The following is a 14,758-nucleotide window of genomic DNA, read 5'->3' on the forward strand; positions in this document are numbered from 1 at the left end:
CCAATTTGACCATCCAATCTCATGGACGTAGAAGGTCCCTGAGGCAGTGAATCCCTTCCATTTTGAAATGCTGATAGTGGAGGAAGGCTTTGAGGTGTCAGAGGTTTATTACCGGCCGAACCCCTCCACCCTTTTTGGCCACTAGGAACAAATTGCTTGTGAAATCCGGGGTGTCGTCCGGGACTTCCTGGATCGCCTGTTTTGTGTGAAATTCCGAAATCTCTGCAGAGATAATGTTGGCTTGGTCGTCCGGCAGGGCCAGTTTTGGGGCCTAGAAAGGAGGAGATACCAGATGAAGGCGAAAACCCCTGACAGTACGTAATACCCATGCATCTGTGGTGATCATGCCCCAAGTTGTTACAAACAAAGCTACTCTGCCCCCCATGCTTAATAGTGAAAAACAATTTTGCCCCGCTGGGGGCTCTTTTGAGCTGTAATGTGTCATCTTGGACCGCCATAGGCGAATCAGTCGGGGCAGGTGCAACCTGCGTCGGTGGGAGAGGGGATGTATACTTGGACTTAGCACTTGCCTTACGAGCCACATCGGCAGTCAATTCAGTTTGAGTGGTGAGTAAAAATGGCGAGCCCTGGGGTTGCAGAAGAACTTGCGCCAGCGTATGGGAGAGGAAAAGGACACAGTCCCCATCGCTTAGGCCAGGACCCTCTGAATGGAGCCGGCCATGAGGTTAGCATCCCCTGTAGCAGGAGCTAAAAGGGGGTCCATGTGGGAATAATTATGGCTACCAGCCCCTTCCCCACGTGCCTGCATATTAAGGGGCAGCAAAAACCCAAGGGAGAGCTAGTAGGATAGAAATATCAGGTCCCAGAAAGTAGGCCCAAGTCTAAGGTAAATTAGCTCAGGGAGAGAGTGTTGGACACAAACCCCAAAAAACAGTGATATGGGCAAACTACCTAACTGCACTAGATTACAGGGGTTGAGTAACCTAAGCCAAAACAAAATACCCGTGGAAGCAAAACAAACGAACACAAAGGGAGTAGGGCCTGTGCCTTCGGAGATCCCGCAGCCACGAGGAGTAACAGGCCACAGGAGAAAACACCCTTGCACACTTCAGGAAAAGTGTGCCGAAGGGGACACAAGCTCCGCCCCCGGCAATGGCCGGCGAGCGCGGGAAACATACACGGCCCAAACTCTCGCACCGCTGGGTGCGAAAACAGGCGGACCGGTGGTACGAAGAGTACGGTAGGTACATGCGGCTTGCTAAAAATGTAGCACAGGCAGGGAACCACAGCCAGAGAGCAAGGCAGAACAGAGTTGTTCCCCAAATAACACCTACAGTCTAAAGAAAAAAAACACAATGGAAAAACACTGTAGAAAACAAACACAATTCAAGTCATATGGAGATAGTGAAATTATACTTAGCTGGTCTGAGGAGCAGCAAAGAAAGAGGAAGTTGGAGGGTAGTTGAAGGCACTTTATAGACTGTTCCTGTATCCTGATTGGCTGCCCTGTTACTACGCAGAGTTGGTTATGTTTGATTTTTTTCTTCATATACTCTTTCAAGTTACTTTTCTCTTTGCAGCTGAGGAATATATTAAAGAAAGAGAAAGCATAATAAAATCAACTTGCAGTAAGCTTCCAAATGATTAATGCTAATTGATGACCCCTTCGTTGTTGTTATTGCTTTTGAACCAAGATGTCATAGAAATAGAGGTCCCCAAGTCCATCTCCCACTTCTGCATATACGATAATTTCAGATCATCTGATGAGTTATTAAAAGCATTATAGAAACAGAGAGAGGTTTAAGCTTTAGGCCCATATTCATGCACATGCGTCCTAGAGGAGGAGCAACCAGGTTTTCTATACATTAGATATATCTTACTTTACCTTTGTTGTAATTATACCCCACTCCCCTTAGAATGTGATCTCAATTGAGCGAGATCATCGCCACCAGTTGTCTTTTGCATCCGACTTGGCTTCTTGCAACTACTTGTTTGTTAGTCCAGCTATTATACACCACCGGGAAATATGCTTTATGCATGATTATAATAATATTAGAAACGGCCTCTATTGCCCCTCTCTTATGTCTTTGTTTCAGTCCTCCTACCAACTCCTATATCATGTTTCAGTGTTGTTCCAATAAAATGGTTAGAAAAAAACAGGGCAAGAGCAATAATGCCATGGATAGCTGGAAAAGAAAATGATGGTAAATGGTTTATATTAGTAAATTGTGAATTGTACTGAACTAAACCACTAGTTACAAAGTCCAAGCTTAAATACCAAACTGTAACTGTGGTTGTATTGGGGAATATTTCCTCTTCAGTTACTTTGTTCTAAATGTTGTAGTTCTGTTTTCAGTTCACCATCATTCACTTTAGTATGGGTACTTTTTTTTTTCGATTCTGCACTGATGGGTAACACCCGTGCAATAAATAATGGTATGGTCCAAACTCCCTCATCATATTAACATGACAGGATACATTTTAATTTAGCTGGGGTAAGATAATGGGATGGAGAACTGTCAAATAAAAAAAATAAAAAAAGTTGTTTAAAAGTACTAAAAGTCAACATGGAAATCAGTAGAACCAGCAGGCACATTCCATTGGTGCAAACACAAAATTAAGCTTTGCGTTAAAACTCCCACTACTTATGGGCGTCAGCAATGCCACAATATACATCAGCCCAAATACACTGATCAGTCTCAACATTAAAATAACATTGATTATATCGGTACAATGGAACCTGTCAAGGTGTTGGATATATTAGACAACAAATGAACAGGCAGTTCTTCGAATCTCATGTGTTGGAAGCAGTGAAAAAATCTGAGTGATTTTCACAAGGGCCAAATAGGGATGACTAGACTACTGGGTCAGAGCCTGTCCAAGTCTTGTGGGGTGTTCCCGCTATGCAGTGGTTAGTACCTACCAAAAGTGGTGCAAGAACAAACAACCAGTAAACTGGCGTCAGGGTCATGGGTGCCCAAGGCTCATTAATGCACGTGGGCAGTGAAGGCTAGCCTGTCTGGTTCGATCACACAGGAGAGCTATTGTAGCTCAAATTGCTGAAAAATGTAATCCTGGCCATGATAGAAAGATGTGCGAGCACACAGGCCATCACAGTTTGCTGTGTACCTGTTGTTGCAGACCACCTACATCCCTTCATGGACAAAGATCTCAAGATGTTGCCTTGGCATAAATTCCCAAGATTTCAATCTGATTGAGCATCTGTGTGATGTGCTGGAATAACAAATACGATCTGTGAAGGTCCCACTTCGCAACTTGCAGTACTTAAGGATCTGCTGCTAATGTCTTGGTGCCAGATACCACAGGACACGTTCAGAGGTCTTGTAGAAACCTTGCCTCGACTCATCAGAGCTGTTTTGGAAACACATGGGGGACCTCCACTATATTAGACATGTGGTTTTAGTGTTGTAACTGATCAGTGTATATAGAACAAAAGCAAAAAAAAAAAAGTTACCGGCACACTATCCCAAATCCCAAAGTACATTTAAATAACATAAATGCCATTAAAGTGCAAGCTCACCTGCCCGGTCTGGGCAAACTTCTTAGGTGAGTCCCTCACTAAGAATTCACTAAGCTGCTTAAAGCCAAAAGGCAACATCTGTAATCACAGAAATGGGTATTTTTTTTTATGAACCACTACACTTTACCCTCAATAAGGTACATGGGGGCACACCTCCTCCTTAAAATTTTTGCATCACTTTTGAGGACAGAGCACTTTGATGAATCTTTCCCATATCGTGCACAGGAAAGGCAGCCCCTCCAACCACAAGCTACAAGTAGGAAACTGTTCGCCCTTCATAATATGAAATCCCAGAACTATCTTGATAAATGATTTTCCTAAGCTCTTGTTTTGAATTGGTTAAAAGACGGTCAAGGAGAGATGACCAGATAGAACAGAAAGGAGCATAAAAAGCTAATCTTGGATGAGAGAAAACTATGTCTCACTTGTCTGTGTGCAAACTGTGCCTCTAGAAGTTAAAACCTATTTAAGAGCCAATCTGACTTTAAATTTTTTGGCGGCCAGTTAAAGGCATGTATAGAGTTCTATAAATAATTCTCCTAAAAGATGCCAGTAGCCCTATTTTTAGAAGCCACGTTTGGCTGGATCCAAAGATTAACCAAGCTCTGCAGTAGGGGTTATGTTATTGCTGATTGATTTTGGGCACCTGTCTTGCAGACCACATAATACAGACTCACTAAAAATCTCACGACAAACTGTGACATTCACCGAACCGGAACAGTAGATCCTCCGATGACAAAACAAATTTGTATTATTTGCCATAACAGACCTCTGCGCAAGTCAACTCTTTAACGTTGAAGTTAAAAAAGCAGGAGGGCAATGTTTGTATGTAACAAGTTATATCATGGGTATTGTATTATATTGTATCTTTACTATTAGAATTTAAACCTGAAATAAGTTTAAATCTCATATTTGTGGTGCAGTTGGGAGTAGGGGATTATTCTCTAAATATTGCTCAAACTGGATCAGGGAACACCAGCCGCTGAATACACAATACTAATATTATCTAACTAAAAATTAGCAAGATAGTCTTGAGCTAGGATTTAGAATAAGTAAATATATACCACAAAAGATAAAATTGGATAAATAATAGATTATAGGAGATAACATCAATTGCAACAATAAGATGACATATCTACATATATATAAATATATTAGGGAAAACTGGCAAAACATGCAAGCCAACTTCAAAATAAATGCCCCAAATAGCAATGCCTAAAATTTTTTTAATCTGTTATAGTCTCGCAACGGGGCAATTACCCCTCCCCCCAAAAACAATTGCGCCTTGCTCTCCCCTGCTAGCCGTGCTGGGTGCCTTCAAGGACCAGAGGGGAGATCAGTGATCTCCCTCACCCGTCCGCAGGCACTTTACTAGCAGGGGAGGGCGAGAGGACCCAGAAGCTTAGCCTGCAGCTCCTTCGGGTCCTCCTCTAACGAGCACAGAGTGTTACTGCGGTTACCACTGCAAGGCTACGGTTCTCGCGAGAGTGAACTCTAACCTCAGGCTAGAGTTCACTCTCACCACTAGGACCACCAGGGATTCTCCACCGGACCACCAGGGATTGCAGGAAATATCCCCCCTTCCCTAGGCAAAGGTAGTGAGGGATATAAAAATAATTTATTTTAATTTAAAAAAATTTAATAAAAATTTATTTTTTTGCTCCCCAACCCACTGCCCCCAATACAGACACACTGTCCACAATAAACACACAGCACTGCCCCCAATACATACACAAACACACTTCCCCAATACACACACACTGCACCCGAATACACACACACACACACTGCCTTCCAATACACAGACACACTGCACCCCTCACACACACTGTCCCCAATAAACACACAGCACTACCCCCAATACATACACAAACACACTGCCCCCAACAGACACACACTGCACCCGAATACACACACACACACACACTGCCTTCCAATACACACACTGCACCCCTCACACACACACACTGCCAACAATACACACATTGCCCCCATACACACACTACACCCCTCCTGCCCCCATACACATACTGCACCCATCATACACACTGCACCCCTCACACACACTGCACCAGAATACACACACACACACTGCCTTCCAATACACACACACTGCACCACTCACACACAAACTGCCCCAATACACACACTGTGCACCAATACACACACACTGCCACCCATACACACACAGCACTACCCCCAATACATACACAAACACACTGCACCCAACAGACACACACTGCACCCGAATACACACACACACACTGCCTTCCAATACACACACTGCACCCCTCACACACACACACTGCCAACAATACACACATTTCCCCCATACAAACACTTCACCCCTCCTGCCCCCATACACATACTGCACCCATCATACACACTGCACCCCTCACACACACTGCACCAGAATACACACACACACACTGCCTTCCAATACACACACACACTGCACCACTCACACACAAACTGCCCCCAATACACACACTGTGCACCAATACACACACACTGCCACCCATACACACACACTCTACACCCCTCCTGCCCCCATACACATACTGCACCCCTCACACACACAATGCACCCCTCACACACACACACTACTGCCACTATTCCCTACTACTGTCCCTATTCCCTGGGAGGGCACCATGGCACTCCTGGCACCATAACCACTACAGAGAGCTGTAGTGGTTATTGATACTGGATTGTTTCTTTAAATAATCTACCAGTGCCCCTCCCGAGATTAGGTTCTGGATCCGCCCCTCATTCCACATGACTTTGTTTGATTGTGCTACTGTTCTCCTGGTTTATTCCTCCTTATCTTTTCTTTTGTTCTATTTCCCAGGAGGCTATTACCCAGTAAAAATCGGAGACCTCTTTAATGGCCGATACCATGTTGTACGGAAGCTGGGCTGGGGCCACTTCTCCACAGTTTGGCTATGCTGGGACCTACAGTGAGTAGAATTGTTTTTTTCAGAGTTTTTGGACTTGGACTCTTATTTTAAGGGTAAATGTTGAGGAAAAATATCATATTATGATTTAAGTTCTATTTATCTTAAAAAACTTGTATACTTCAGGTAAAAATGTATCTTAAAGCTGTTGACATTCCTAGTTTTATTTACATTACTTTTTAGTATTTTATATATAAAATGCAAAATATATGCAAGAACAATAGTGCAACGGATCCCCTATACTCCGGCCCACAGACTATGGGCCCTGTAATATACACAGAAAAAATATTTGTTCGTGCATTTGGACTATATAGTTCAGGAACCGAACAGCAGCAAGAACCCGAGACCTGGGAGCTTGTTAAGCCTAATTGCTACATTGTAGCAATTTTCACTGCAGTGTTCTAAGTGTTCGTTTGGGTGGCCGCATTTCCTCTGGACGATTACAAGGTGGCTGCCATCTTGTTCGCAGTGGTGGTTGGTCGTTGAGTTCATGGAACTGAAAACGGACACAGAAACTCCCGAACACCACTGGACTTCCAGCATCTCCTGCGTTCGGTTCATAAACACTTAGGAAGACACTGTTCTGGGGAAACGTTCCCACGAACAAGGGGAACAAGCTCCAGGGTAATAATATTGACTATTTTCGGTAGTTTGTTCAGTTTCAAACTACCAAACTAGACCGACTGCTATCCTTGATCTTATGGAGCTGTTTTGGGCAGAAGACTCGTGTGCGGTCGGTCAAATTAGGAGTTCGATTAAATTCCCGAACCCCTGAACCGATCTGGGTGAGTTTTGGATATGTTGGTCACCCAGATAGGGGCTATCAGGGGATGTAACTTTTAGGTTGTTTGTGAAATGTTTCTTGTGCCTGGAGATTGAGATTTGTACAGTTCCTGATCTCCCAGGCATAGGGGAGGGATTATCCTGTTTTCTGTGGGAGTGTCATGGGCGTGCTTGTCTGTGTTCAGAAATTTATAAAAGCTGGCCATCTGGCCAGATTAAAGGTATTCCAGCTGGTACTCCAAGAACTATGTGTCGTCTGGTTTCTGGGAGGGAAAAAGGGCTAATCGCGAATAACTGTTCCAGTGTGGAGAATTCAACGGGGAAAGGCCCAGGACTGAGTGTCGTCCAGTGCCTGGGGGTGGATAGAGCGAGTTCCCCATTCGGCTCCAGGAGAAAGCAGTTCCAGGACCCCAGTCAAGCCACGGCAACTGTGTGCAGAAGTGTGCTGCGGTTTGTCCCTTGTTCCAGCTAGGAAGCGGTCCTTGGTGGAGGTACCCAGCCAGAGGTACAGGGAGCTCTGTTACAACCCCCTAAAAACACATGAAAACCCCACAAATGTCACATCCCCATGATAGCCCCGATCTGGGGGATAAACATATCCAAAAATCACCCAGATGGGTTCAGGGGTTCGGATTTTCATGGAAGTCAATTATTTGACTGACCGTGCACATGGTCCTATGCCCAAAACAGTTCCAGGAAATCAGGGCTAATGGTCGGTCTCTTTCGGGAGCACAAAAGTACATAAAACACGAACAGAATCCTTAAGTTACTTGTGTAGCCTGTTCCCATTGTTCGTGGGAACGTTTCCACCAAATAGTGCCTTTCTAAGTGGGGTAGAACCGAACGCAGGCGATGATGGAAGTCCAGCGGTGTTCGGGAGTTTCTGTGTCCGATTTTAGTTCAATGAGATTCATGCCCAAACACCGCTGCCTGCTTTCGCGGGAACAAGATGGCCGCCACCTCTTTGTCGTTCATACGAAATGCGGCCACCCAGACGAACAATTAGAACACTGTGGTGGAAATTGCTACAAAGTATCAATTGGGCTTAACAAGCACCCGGGTGGTTCGTGCAGCTGTTCGGTTCCCAAACAAAATAAGCCACATTGCACAATCCTAGGCCCATAATCCTGGGGCAGGAGACTGGCTAGCAGTCTCCTCCAGGAGCCCTTGACGACGTTCGGTTCGTCACAAATAGATTAATAATAAAAAAGATACTCGCATTTGAAGTTCTAGAATTCCCTGCCTTTTTCAACTTCTAAACTCTACCTGTGACTTTGACAATCATGATCCTCTCACACCTTTCTAAAGCAGTGCTGAGCTTATTTCATAGAGGCCTGTATGCCAGGGGTTAATGGGCACAACATAGATTTCTGGGAACTGTAGGTCAGTTGTCAACTTTCTATGCAGAAATGCTAAACTTCAGCTCTCAAAAACTGCTTCAGTGCGGGGGCGTGGCCAGCGACTAAACCGAGCGGACGTCTTCATGCAGAGCTCCGCTCGGAAAATAGACAAAAAACGGCAAAACCGCGAGAAAGCGACTACAAACCCAGCTGAAAAAGCTATCCCCCCCACGAAGAGAATATGGGGAAGAAGCACAAGAAGCCTCAGGGCCTGTCTACACCAAGACAACCCGACATACGGCAAGCTTTTACACCCTCCCAGAGACACAAGATGGCGCCTGCGGCCTGCTGCACCTCAGAATCCTCAGTTGAGGAGGAGGATATACCCTCACCCCGATCAGGAGAGCGATCCGAAACGCCAGACTCCGGGGATGACGGGACCCCAGCCACAAAGGGAGATATCAGGAGGCTGCTGGTAGAAATGCGGAAAATATGGAGAGAAGATCTCCAAAAAGTTCAAACGGAAGTGGCAGATGTGTGCCGTGCGGTCCAAGGCCTGGAACTCCGAGAGGCTTCCAGAAACAGCAAAATCTGCGCTATGGAACAAGCTCAAACGGATCTTACGACCCAGGTACAAGACCTAAAACGCACAGTGACCACCATGGAGGCAAGGCACAGGATAAAAAACCTGCGCCTAAGAGGAGTACCTGAGACAGTACAGGATGCGCAGCTCCTGACTTACACCCAAGACCTCATGGCAACCATGGGCATAAACCCTGTTCCGACCGGCAATTTGATTACTGCAGCATTTAGGGTGCGCAAATCAGCGGCAGCACCTAAGGATGCACCCAGAGACATTATAATAGTCACACGTGACATTTCCGCGAAAGCCACCGTACTGACCCGATCCAGGGAGCTGGGCACAGTGCAACATGCAGGACCCAGAGTGGCGGTATTCCCAGATACACCGTTCTCGGCCTTACTGGAAAAAAGAAAGTTAGCACCCATAGCCCGGAAACTGAGAGACGCCGCTATCAAGTACCGCTGGGGTATGGACGGATCCCTAATCACAGACATCAATGGTGAGAGCAACACACTTACATCAAAGGGAGACTCTGACGGCTTTTTGAGGCTCATTGACTTGGGGAAACCGCAGAATACAGATACCCCACCACCCACAGAACCAACAGCAGAGACGGAACACTCCACGCGAACCAATCGCAAGCCAGTCAGGCTACTAGGCGCCGGCATCAAGAGACTGACTCCAATACCCAGAAACAGCGCACAGACCCCTACAAGTAAAGCACTGCAGATAGACAAACTGTTTAGAGAGCTACGAGACTAAGCTGCAGAGCAAAGAGCAAGAGGCCAGTGGGTATTGGCATAAGGCACAATAGTGCAGGTCACATCTTATTCATATGCATCTTATTCATCTTATCTTATTCATCTTATTCAACGTTGATCAAATGTTGCAAACAGTACTACTGTATTTTCTTTATACATTGTTGCATTCTCATTTACATTATTGTAATCACACTATATAATATGTTTATCAATGTCTTATATAAAACACCAATAAAAACATAAATTTGAAAAAAAAAAAAAACTGCTTCAGTGCAAGTATCTCACTAAGATACTAGTATGGGATTCAAAATATTCTCTTGTGTTAAAAATAAACACAGTATAGGCTGACGGTGTTGAGCTAACCCTCCCCCCCCCAGGCACTCTTAGTCTTTCGGTTTGAATGTTATCACACTCTCAGTTTGAATGTTGTTACACTTGGTAATGCATAGTTGTAGATTCTGCATTGTCAGGATGACTGAGAAGGGGCCAGTCCTTGGGTGTCAGGAGAACCCTTAATTTTGACAAACATTTCTGAAACAGTGAAACCAAAAACAAGGAATGGTATCCAGAGACCTATAGATAGGGTTACATTGTGGTTAGGGTGCTCAGATCCCTCCGTTAGCCATCTCTTGGTATCCTTTTTAATCTACAACTGGAATTAACGTAAGTTCTAAATCATACCCCTGATTGTGGTCCTGTAGACAAGATTTCACCTGGCTCCATTTCATTTGACTTTGTCAATGCGTTCATTAACTTCTTGGTCACCTGACTTCTTTAAATATTACAATGAAGCTCGCCTCGGGCACTGCTCAAGAAAGAATTCACTCCCAAATATAGCAAAAGATGTATTGCACATTTAAGCATACACACAGTGACTACATTAACTCTTTCTATAACAGACCATTGGATTGGGTAATCTATTTATTTCATGGTGGCAAAAAAGTATTAAATAGAATGTTTCTGCTTTTACATTTACAATGTACACAACTCATTTTCTTACACAAAATTGTGCTATGCTAGTAGATTCCCCCTGATTGGCTCTCTGTTTTATTTCCTTTTTCTGGCAAGTGTCCGATATGTTATCTTCATCGTTTCTCTTATGTCCGTTGTTTGCAGAAGAAAACGTTTTGTGGCTCTAAAGGTTGTGAAGAGTGCTTTGCATTATACCGAGACAGCCGTGGATGAGATTAAACTGCTCAAATGTGTAAGTCCCAGTGAATCAAGACATCACGTCCCTAGCTTGGCTAATGATCCTTAGCTGACCTGACTCGCTCTTTGCTACCTAAGTACTGAGTCTCATACGGTTATGTTTCTACGATAACGAGACTTAAATGATCTCCTTTTATAGGTCAGGGACAGTGACCCAAGTGACCCGAAGCGGGAGATGATCGTGCAACTCATTGATGATTTCAAGATATCTGGTGTGAATGGTGTTCGTATCCTTTAGAAAAGGGAGAGTGATTAACAGTGTGTGAGCTAAACAACCAGGAAGTAACAAGACCAGTTGTCTGATTGAAACTGGTTTCTATTGAAAACAGCACTTTTTGTAAAAAGAGGACTCACTCTTCACACATAAAGCACTTCAACAAGCTAAAGTGCTTTAAGGGTCTGGAGTGTCCCTTTAACTATTACAAGATTGGGTGAAGCGTTTTGTGAATTAGGAAACGGTACTAGGGAAAGGCTTGCTCCTCTCAGGTTTTCTCCTTAACTCGTCCAGATGTCTGTATGGTATTGGAGGTCCTGGGACATCAACTACTTAAGTGGATTATCAAGTCCAACTATGAAGGCCTTCCTCTTCTTTGTGTCAAGAGCATCCTGCGACAGGTAAGCCCTGCTTTATATGCTTGTGTATTGTATCAAGAGCTGATAGGGTACCTATGGAATGCCATGAATATCTACTTATAGCTTAGTTGTTGTGGGATTATTATACCACTTTTCTTTTAAATAACTCTTATATTATTGCCTATCCTGGATAGAGCCACTAAGAACGTACCTGTGCTTAAGCAGGGACACAAAGAAATTCTGGCTTGTTTGAGGTTCACGAGGACGCGTTTTAGATGTTTGTATTATGTTAAACAATGTAGCATTGTTATGCTTTACCATGACGTATTCTTGTTTCTGTGCATGTGAATTACCATTGGAATCCCCATAAGTACACATTGCTACATAATTACAACTATGTATTGTGTATTCAGTGTATTTATACATCCACTTGGCGTAGTGGGAGTGTCTTCTTGTAACTTCCTACCAATATTTATCTGATTGTATGGGAATCCATTATGTTGTGATTTGCTTTCAGGTTTTGCAAGGCCTGGATTATTTGCACAGCAAGTGTAAAATCATCCATACCGACATCAAGCCGGAGAACATCCTGATGTGCGTGGACGAAGGGTACATCCGACGGATTGCTGCTGAGGCCACCATCTGGCAACAGTCAGGAGAACCTCCTCCGTCTGGCTCTGCTAGTGAGTTTACTGCACTGTTGTTCACACAGCTGTGTCCATCAACCGCACCTTTTATCTTGCTCTGCTATTCTAGCTCAGTGTACCTTGCACCATGTTCTCTTCTCCAAGTTCTAGTCACACAATGGAGTGTTTTTGCTAAAGGTTAAAAAAAGAGTATTACCTAACTATACCACTTCCATGTTTGCCATATCTCATTGGTTGTTGGCATTATTCACAGAAAGCGTTTCCACGTTTTACTCTGTAGCTGAAATAAATTTTGGTTGGAAGTAAAATTTTAGCTGATAGACTAATTACATGATGTAGTCTCTTTACAAAGGGCGTAGTTGCTATGATGTTCGAGGTAACATAAAGTAGAAATATACGTGCAATATTGGCATACAATGACTTAAAATTGGAAGAAATACACAGATATCAATGGAATTTAACAAAAAAAACTGCCTACAAAAAACCCCCAAACACGTGACATGGGTGGCCCCCAAGTGCTGTTTTTTTTAAATATACACACGTATAGGCCTTTTTTTTATTTGTTGTATTAAAATTTAATTCAATGTTTTTTTTTTTTTGGGGGGGGTGGGGTGGTTTAAAGTAACAGACCTTAATATTACACAGGTTGCCTATACATGTTGAGTTTTAACAACCAGAGTCCAGTTGTATTCTAAAGGAGGTAAAATGTGCAAATCCAATCATCTCGTATTACTTAATAACTAGAAACCATTGTTAATTGTGTGATGGAAAACCTGCTGGAGTTTCTTGACTCCAGCAGAATTTCCCAAACTTCCGAGCTCCAGTAAAAGCACATTTTACTTGCTAAAGTGCTAGGATATATTGATGATTAATGCAGCATTTATATGATAATTCCATAAAATTTAGGCCAACAAATGTAATGAGCTCCATTCTACAGAACCGGTGTTATAAAAGATAACACCACATGGCTTGGTTTCCCCCCCGCTTCCCCCTCCTTTTTTATATAATTGTCTTAAAGTAAACCATTGGAAATAATAGCACTGTATAGTTGAACATCTGGAGCATAGAACATTAACAGATCTAGTAAAGTATCCCAAATCCTCATACTTTGGTAAACGGAATCCATTGTGTAACAAGCACCAGGGATCATGATGGCTCTGTCACACCATCTCCAACATGACTTGTTTCATCTCAGCTGTAAGTGTGCATGAATTGTGTCATGTGGTGGCATGACAATGGTGGGAGATCTGAGTCTTTTTCTTAAATCCTTTTCTCTTCTCTTCTCCTGTCCTGTGCGCTGGGTGTAATCAGTCAGCTCCGCTCCACCCTCACACCACAATCTGGTAAGTCCCGCAGGCTTTCCCTCAATTGGGAATTTGGTGAGTTTTGTCCGAGGCTGGGATAACGTTTCTTAGATGACCAAGAAGTTCATAAATAAAATGAAATGTCCTGTTTAACTGTGGCTCTTATCTCTTTGTATTTTTTTAGTAATATATTTCATTTGATCAAATTATATTTATTTTATAAAACATATGACATACATACAGTTATATTAAATGGACCATGTGGCTTGTTTTTTAGAGGCCACACACAATGAAATGGTTTAATCTACAGTATATAGCAGGGGTAGACAACCTTCAGCACTCAAAATGTGGGCTACATGTCCCATAATGCTTTTGCAGCCGTAATATTGGCAAAGCATCGTGGGAGATGTAGTGTAGAACAGCTGGAGTTGCGAGGGTTGCTTACCCCTGGTATATGGTATGATCGCGGTTTGGAAGAACAGATCCATGTTACATACACAAATAACATTGTGGCAAAGTATTGTATTGGTTGATTAGACGTTCTCTCAGCCTGTGACAAAACATACAGCAAGTGTGTCTTCTACTTTCCTGCATGTGTTGTTTGTGTGACCCTCTATAGTTACTTTGCAGAGGTTTCTCTTATGTTTGTTCTTCTGTACCATACCTTCCGTATATTTCAAGGGGCTACCAAAGGCCACTTTTATTTGTGGATCTTGTGGGGGGAGAGGTAGGTCGGTTGGGCAGGGTTTAGCTGATATGACAGATGACTGCCAGTTCGCTCTGAAACTGTTTAGAACAAGATGAGGGTACTCTATTTACAAAGATTAATTTCTAAACATGTCATATAGTTAAAATCTATGTCACTGTAAGTGTTGTTATATATGTATCATTTAATTGCTATGGAGCTCCATAATACAGTTATACACACTCAGCATAATAGCCAGTTTTATTGCTGTGGAGCTCCTATTATAGTCGTACACACTAAACACACCAGTCAGTTTTATTGCTGTGGAGCTCTTATTACGGTCGTACACACTAAAAATATCAGTTTTATTGCTGTGGAGCTTTCGATACAGTTGTACACACTAAAAATAGCAGTCAG

At 43.3% G+C, this 14,758-nt stretch overlaps 1 protein-coding gene across 1 annotated transcript in view; it reads left to right on the plus strand.

Moving 5' to 3' along the window:
* SRPK3 (SRSF protein kinase 3) overlaps nt 1-14,758 on the plus strand; it is a 45,140-nt gene that overhangs the window by 11,729 nt on the left and 18,653 nt on the right. Inside the window, exons 4-9 of the mRNA XM_063432655.1 lie at nt 6,351-6,459; nt 11,040-11,127; nt 11,272-11,359; nt 11,641-11,747; nt 12,223-12,388; nt 13,664-13,695. Of these exons, the coding sequence (XP_063288725.1) occupies nt 6,351-6,459; nt 11,040-11,127; nt 11,272-11,359; nt 11,641-11,747; nt 12,223-12,388; nt 13,664-13,695 (590 nt within the window). The remainder of the gene's footprint in view (nt 1-6,350; nt 6,460-11,039; nt 11,128-11,271; nt 11,360-11,640; nt 11,748-12,222; nt 12,389-13,663; nt 13,696-14,758) is intronic.

This window comes from Pelobates fuscus, chromosome 9, assembly GCF_036172605.1.
Source record: "Pelobates fuscus isolate aPelFus1 chromosome 9, aPelFus1.pri, whole genome shotgun sequence".
Lineage (NCBI taxonomy): Eukaryota > Metazoa > Chordata > Amphibia > Anura > Pelobatidae > Pelobates > Pelobates fuscus.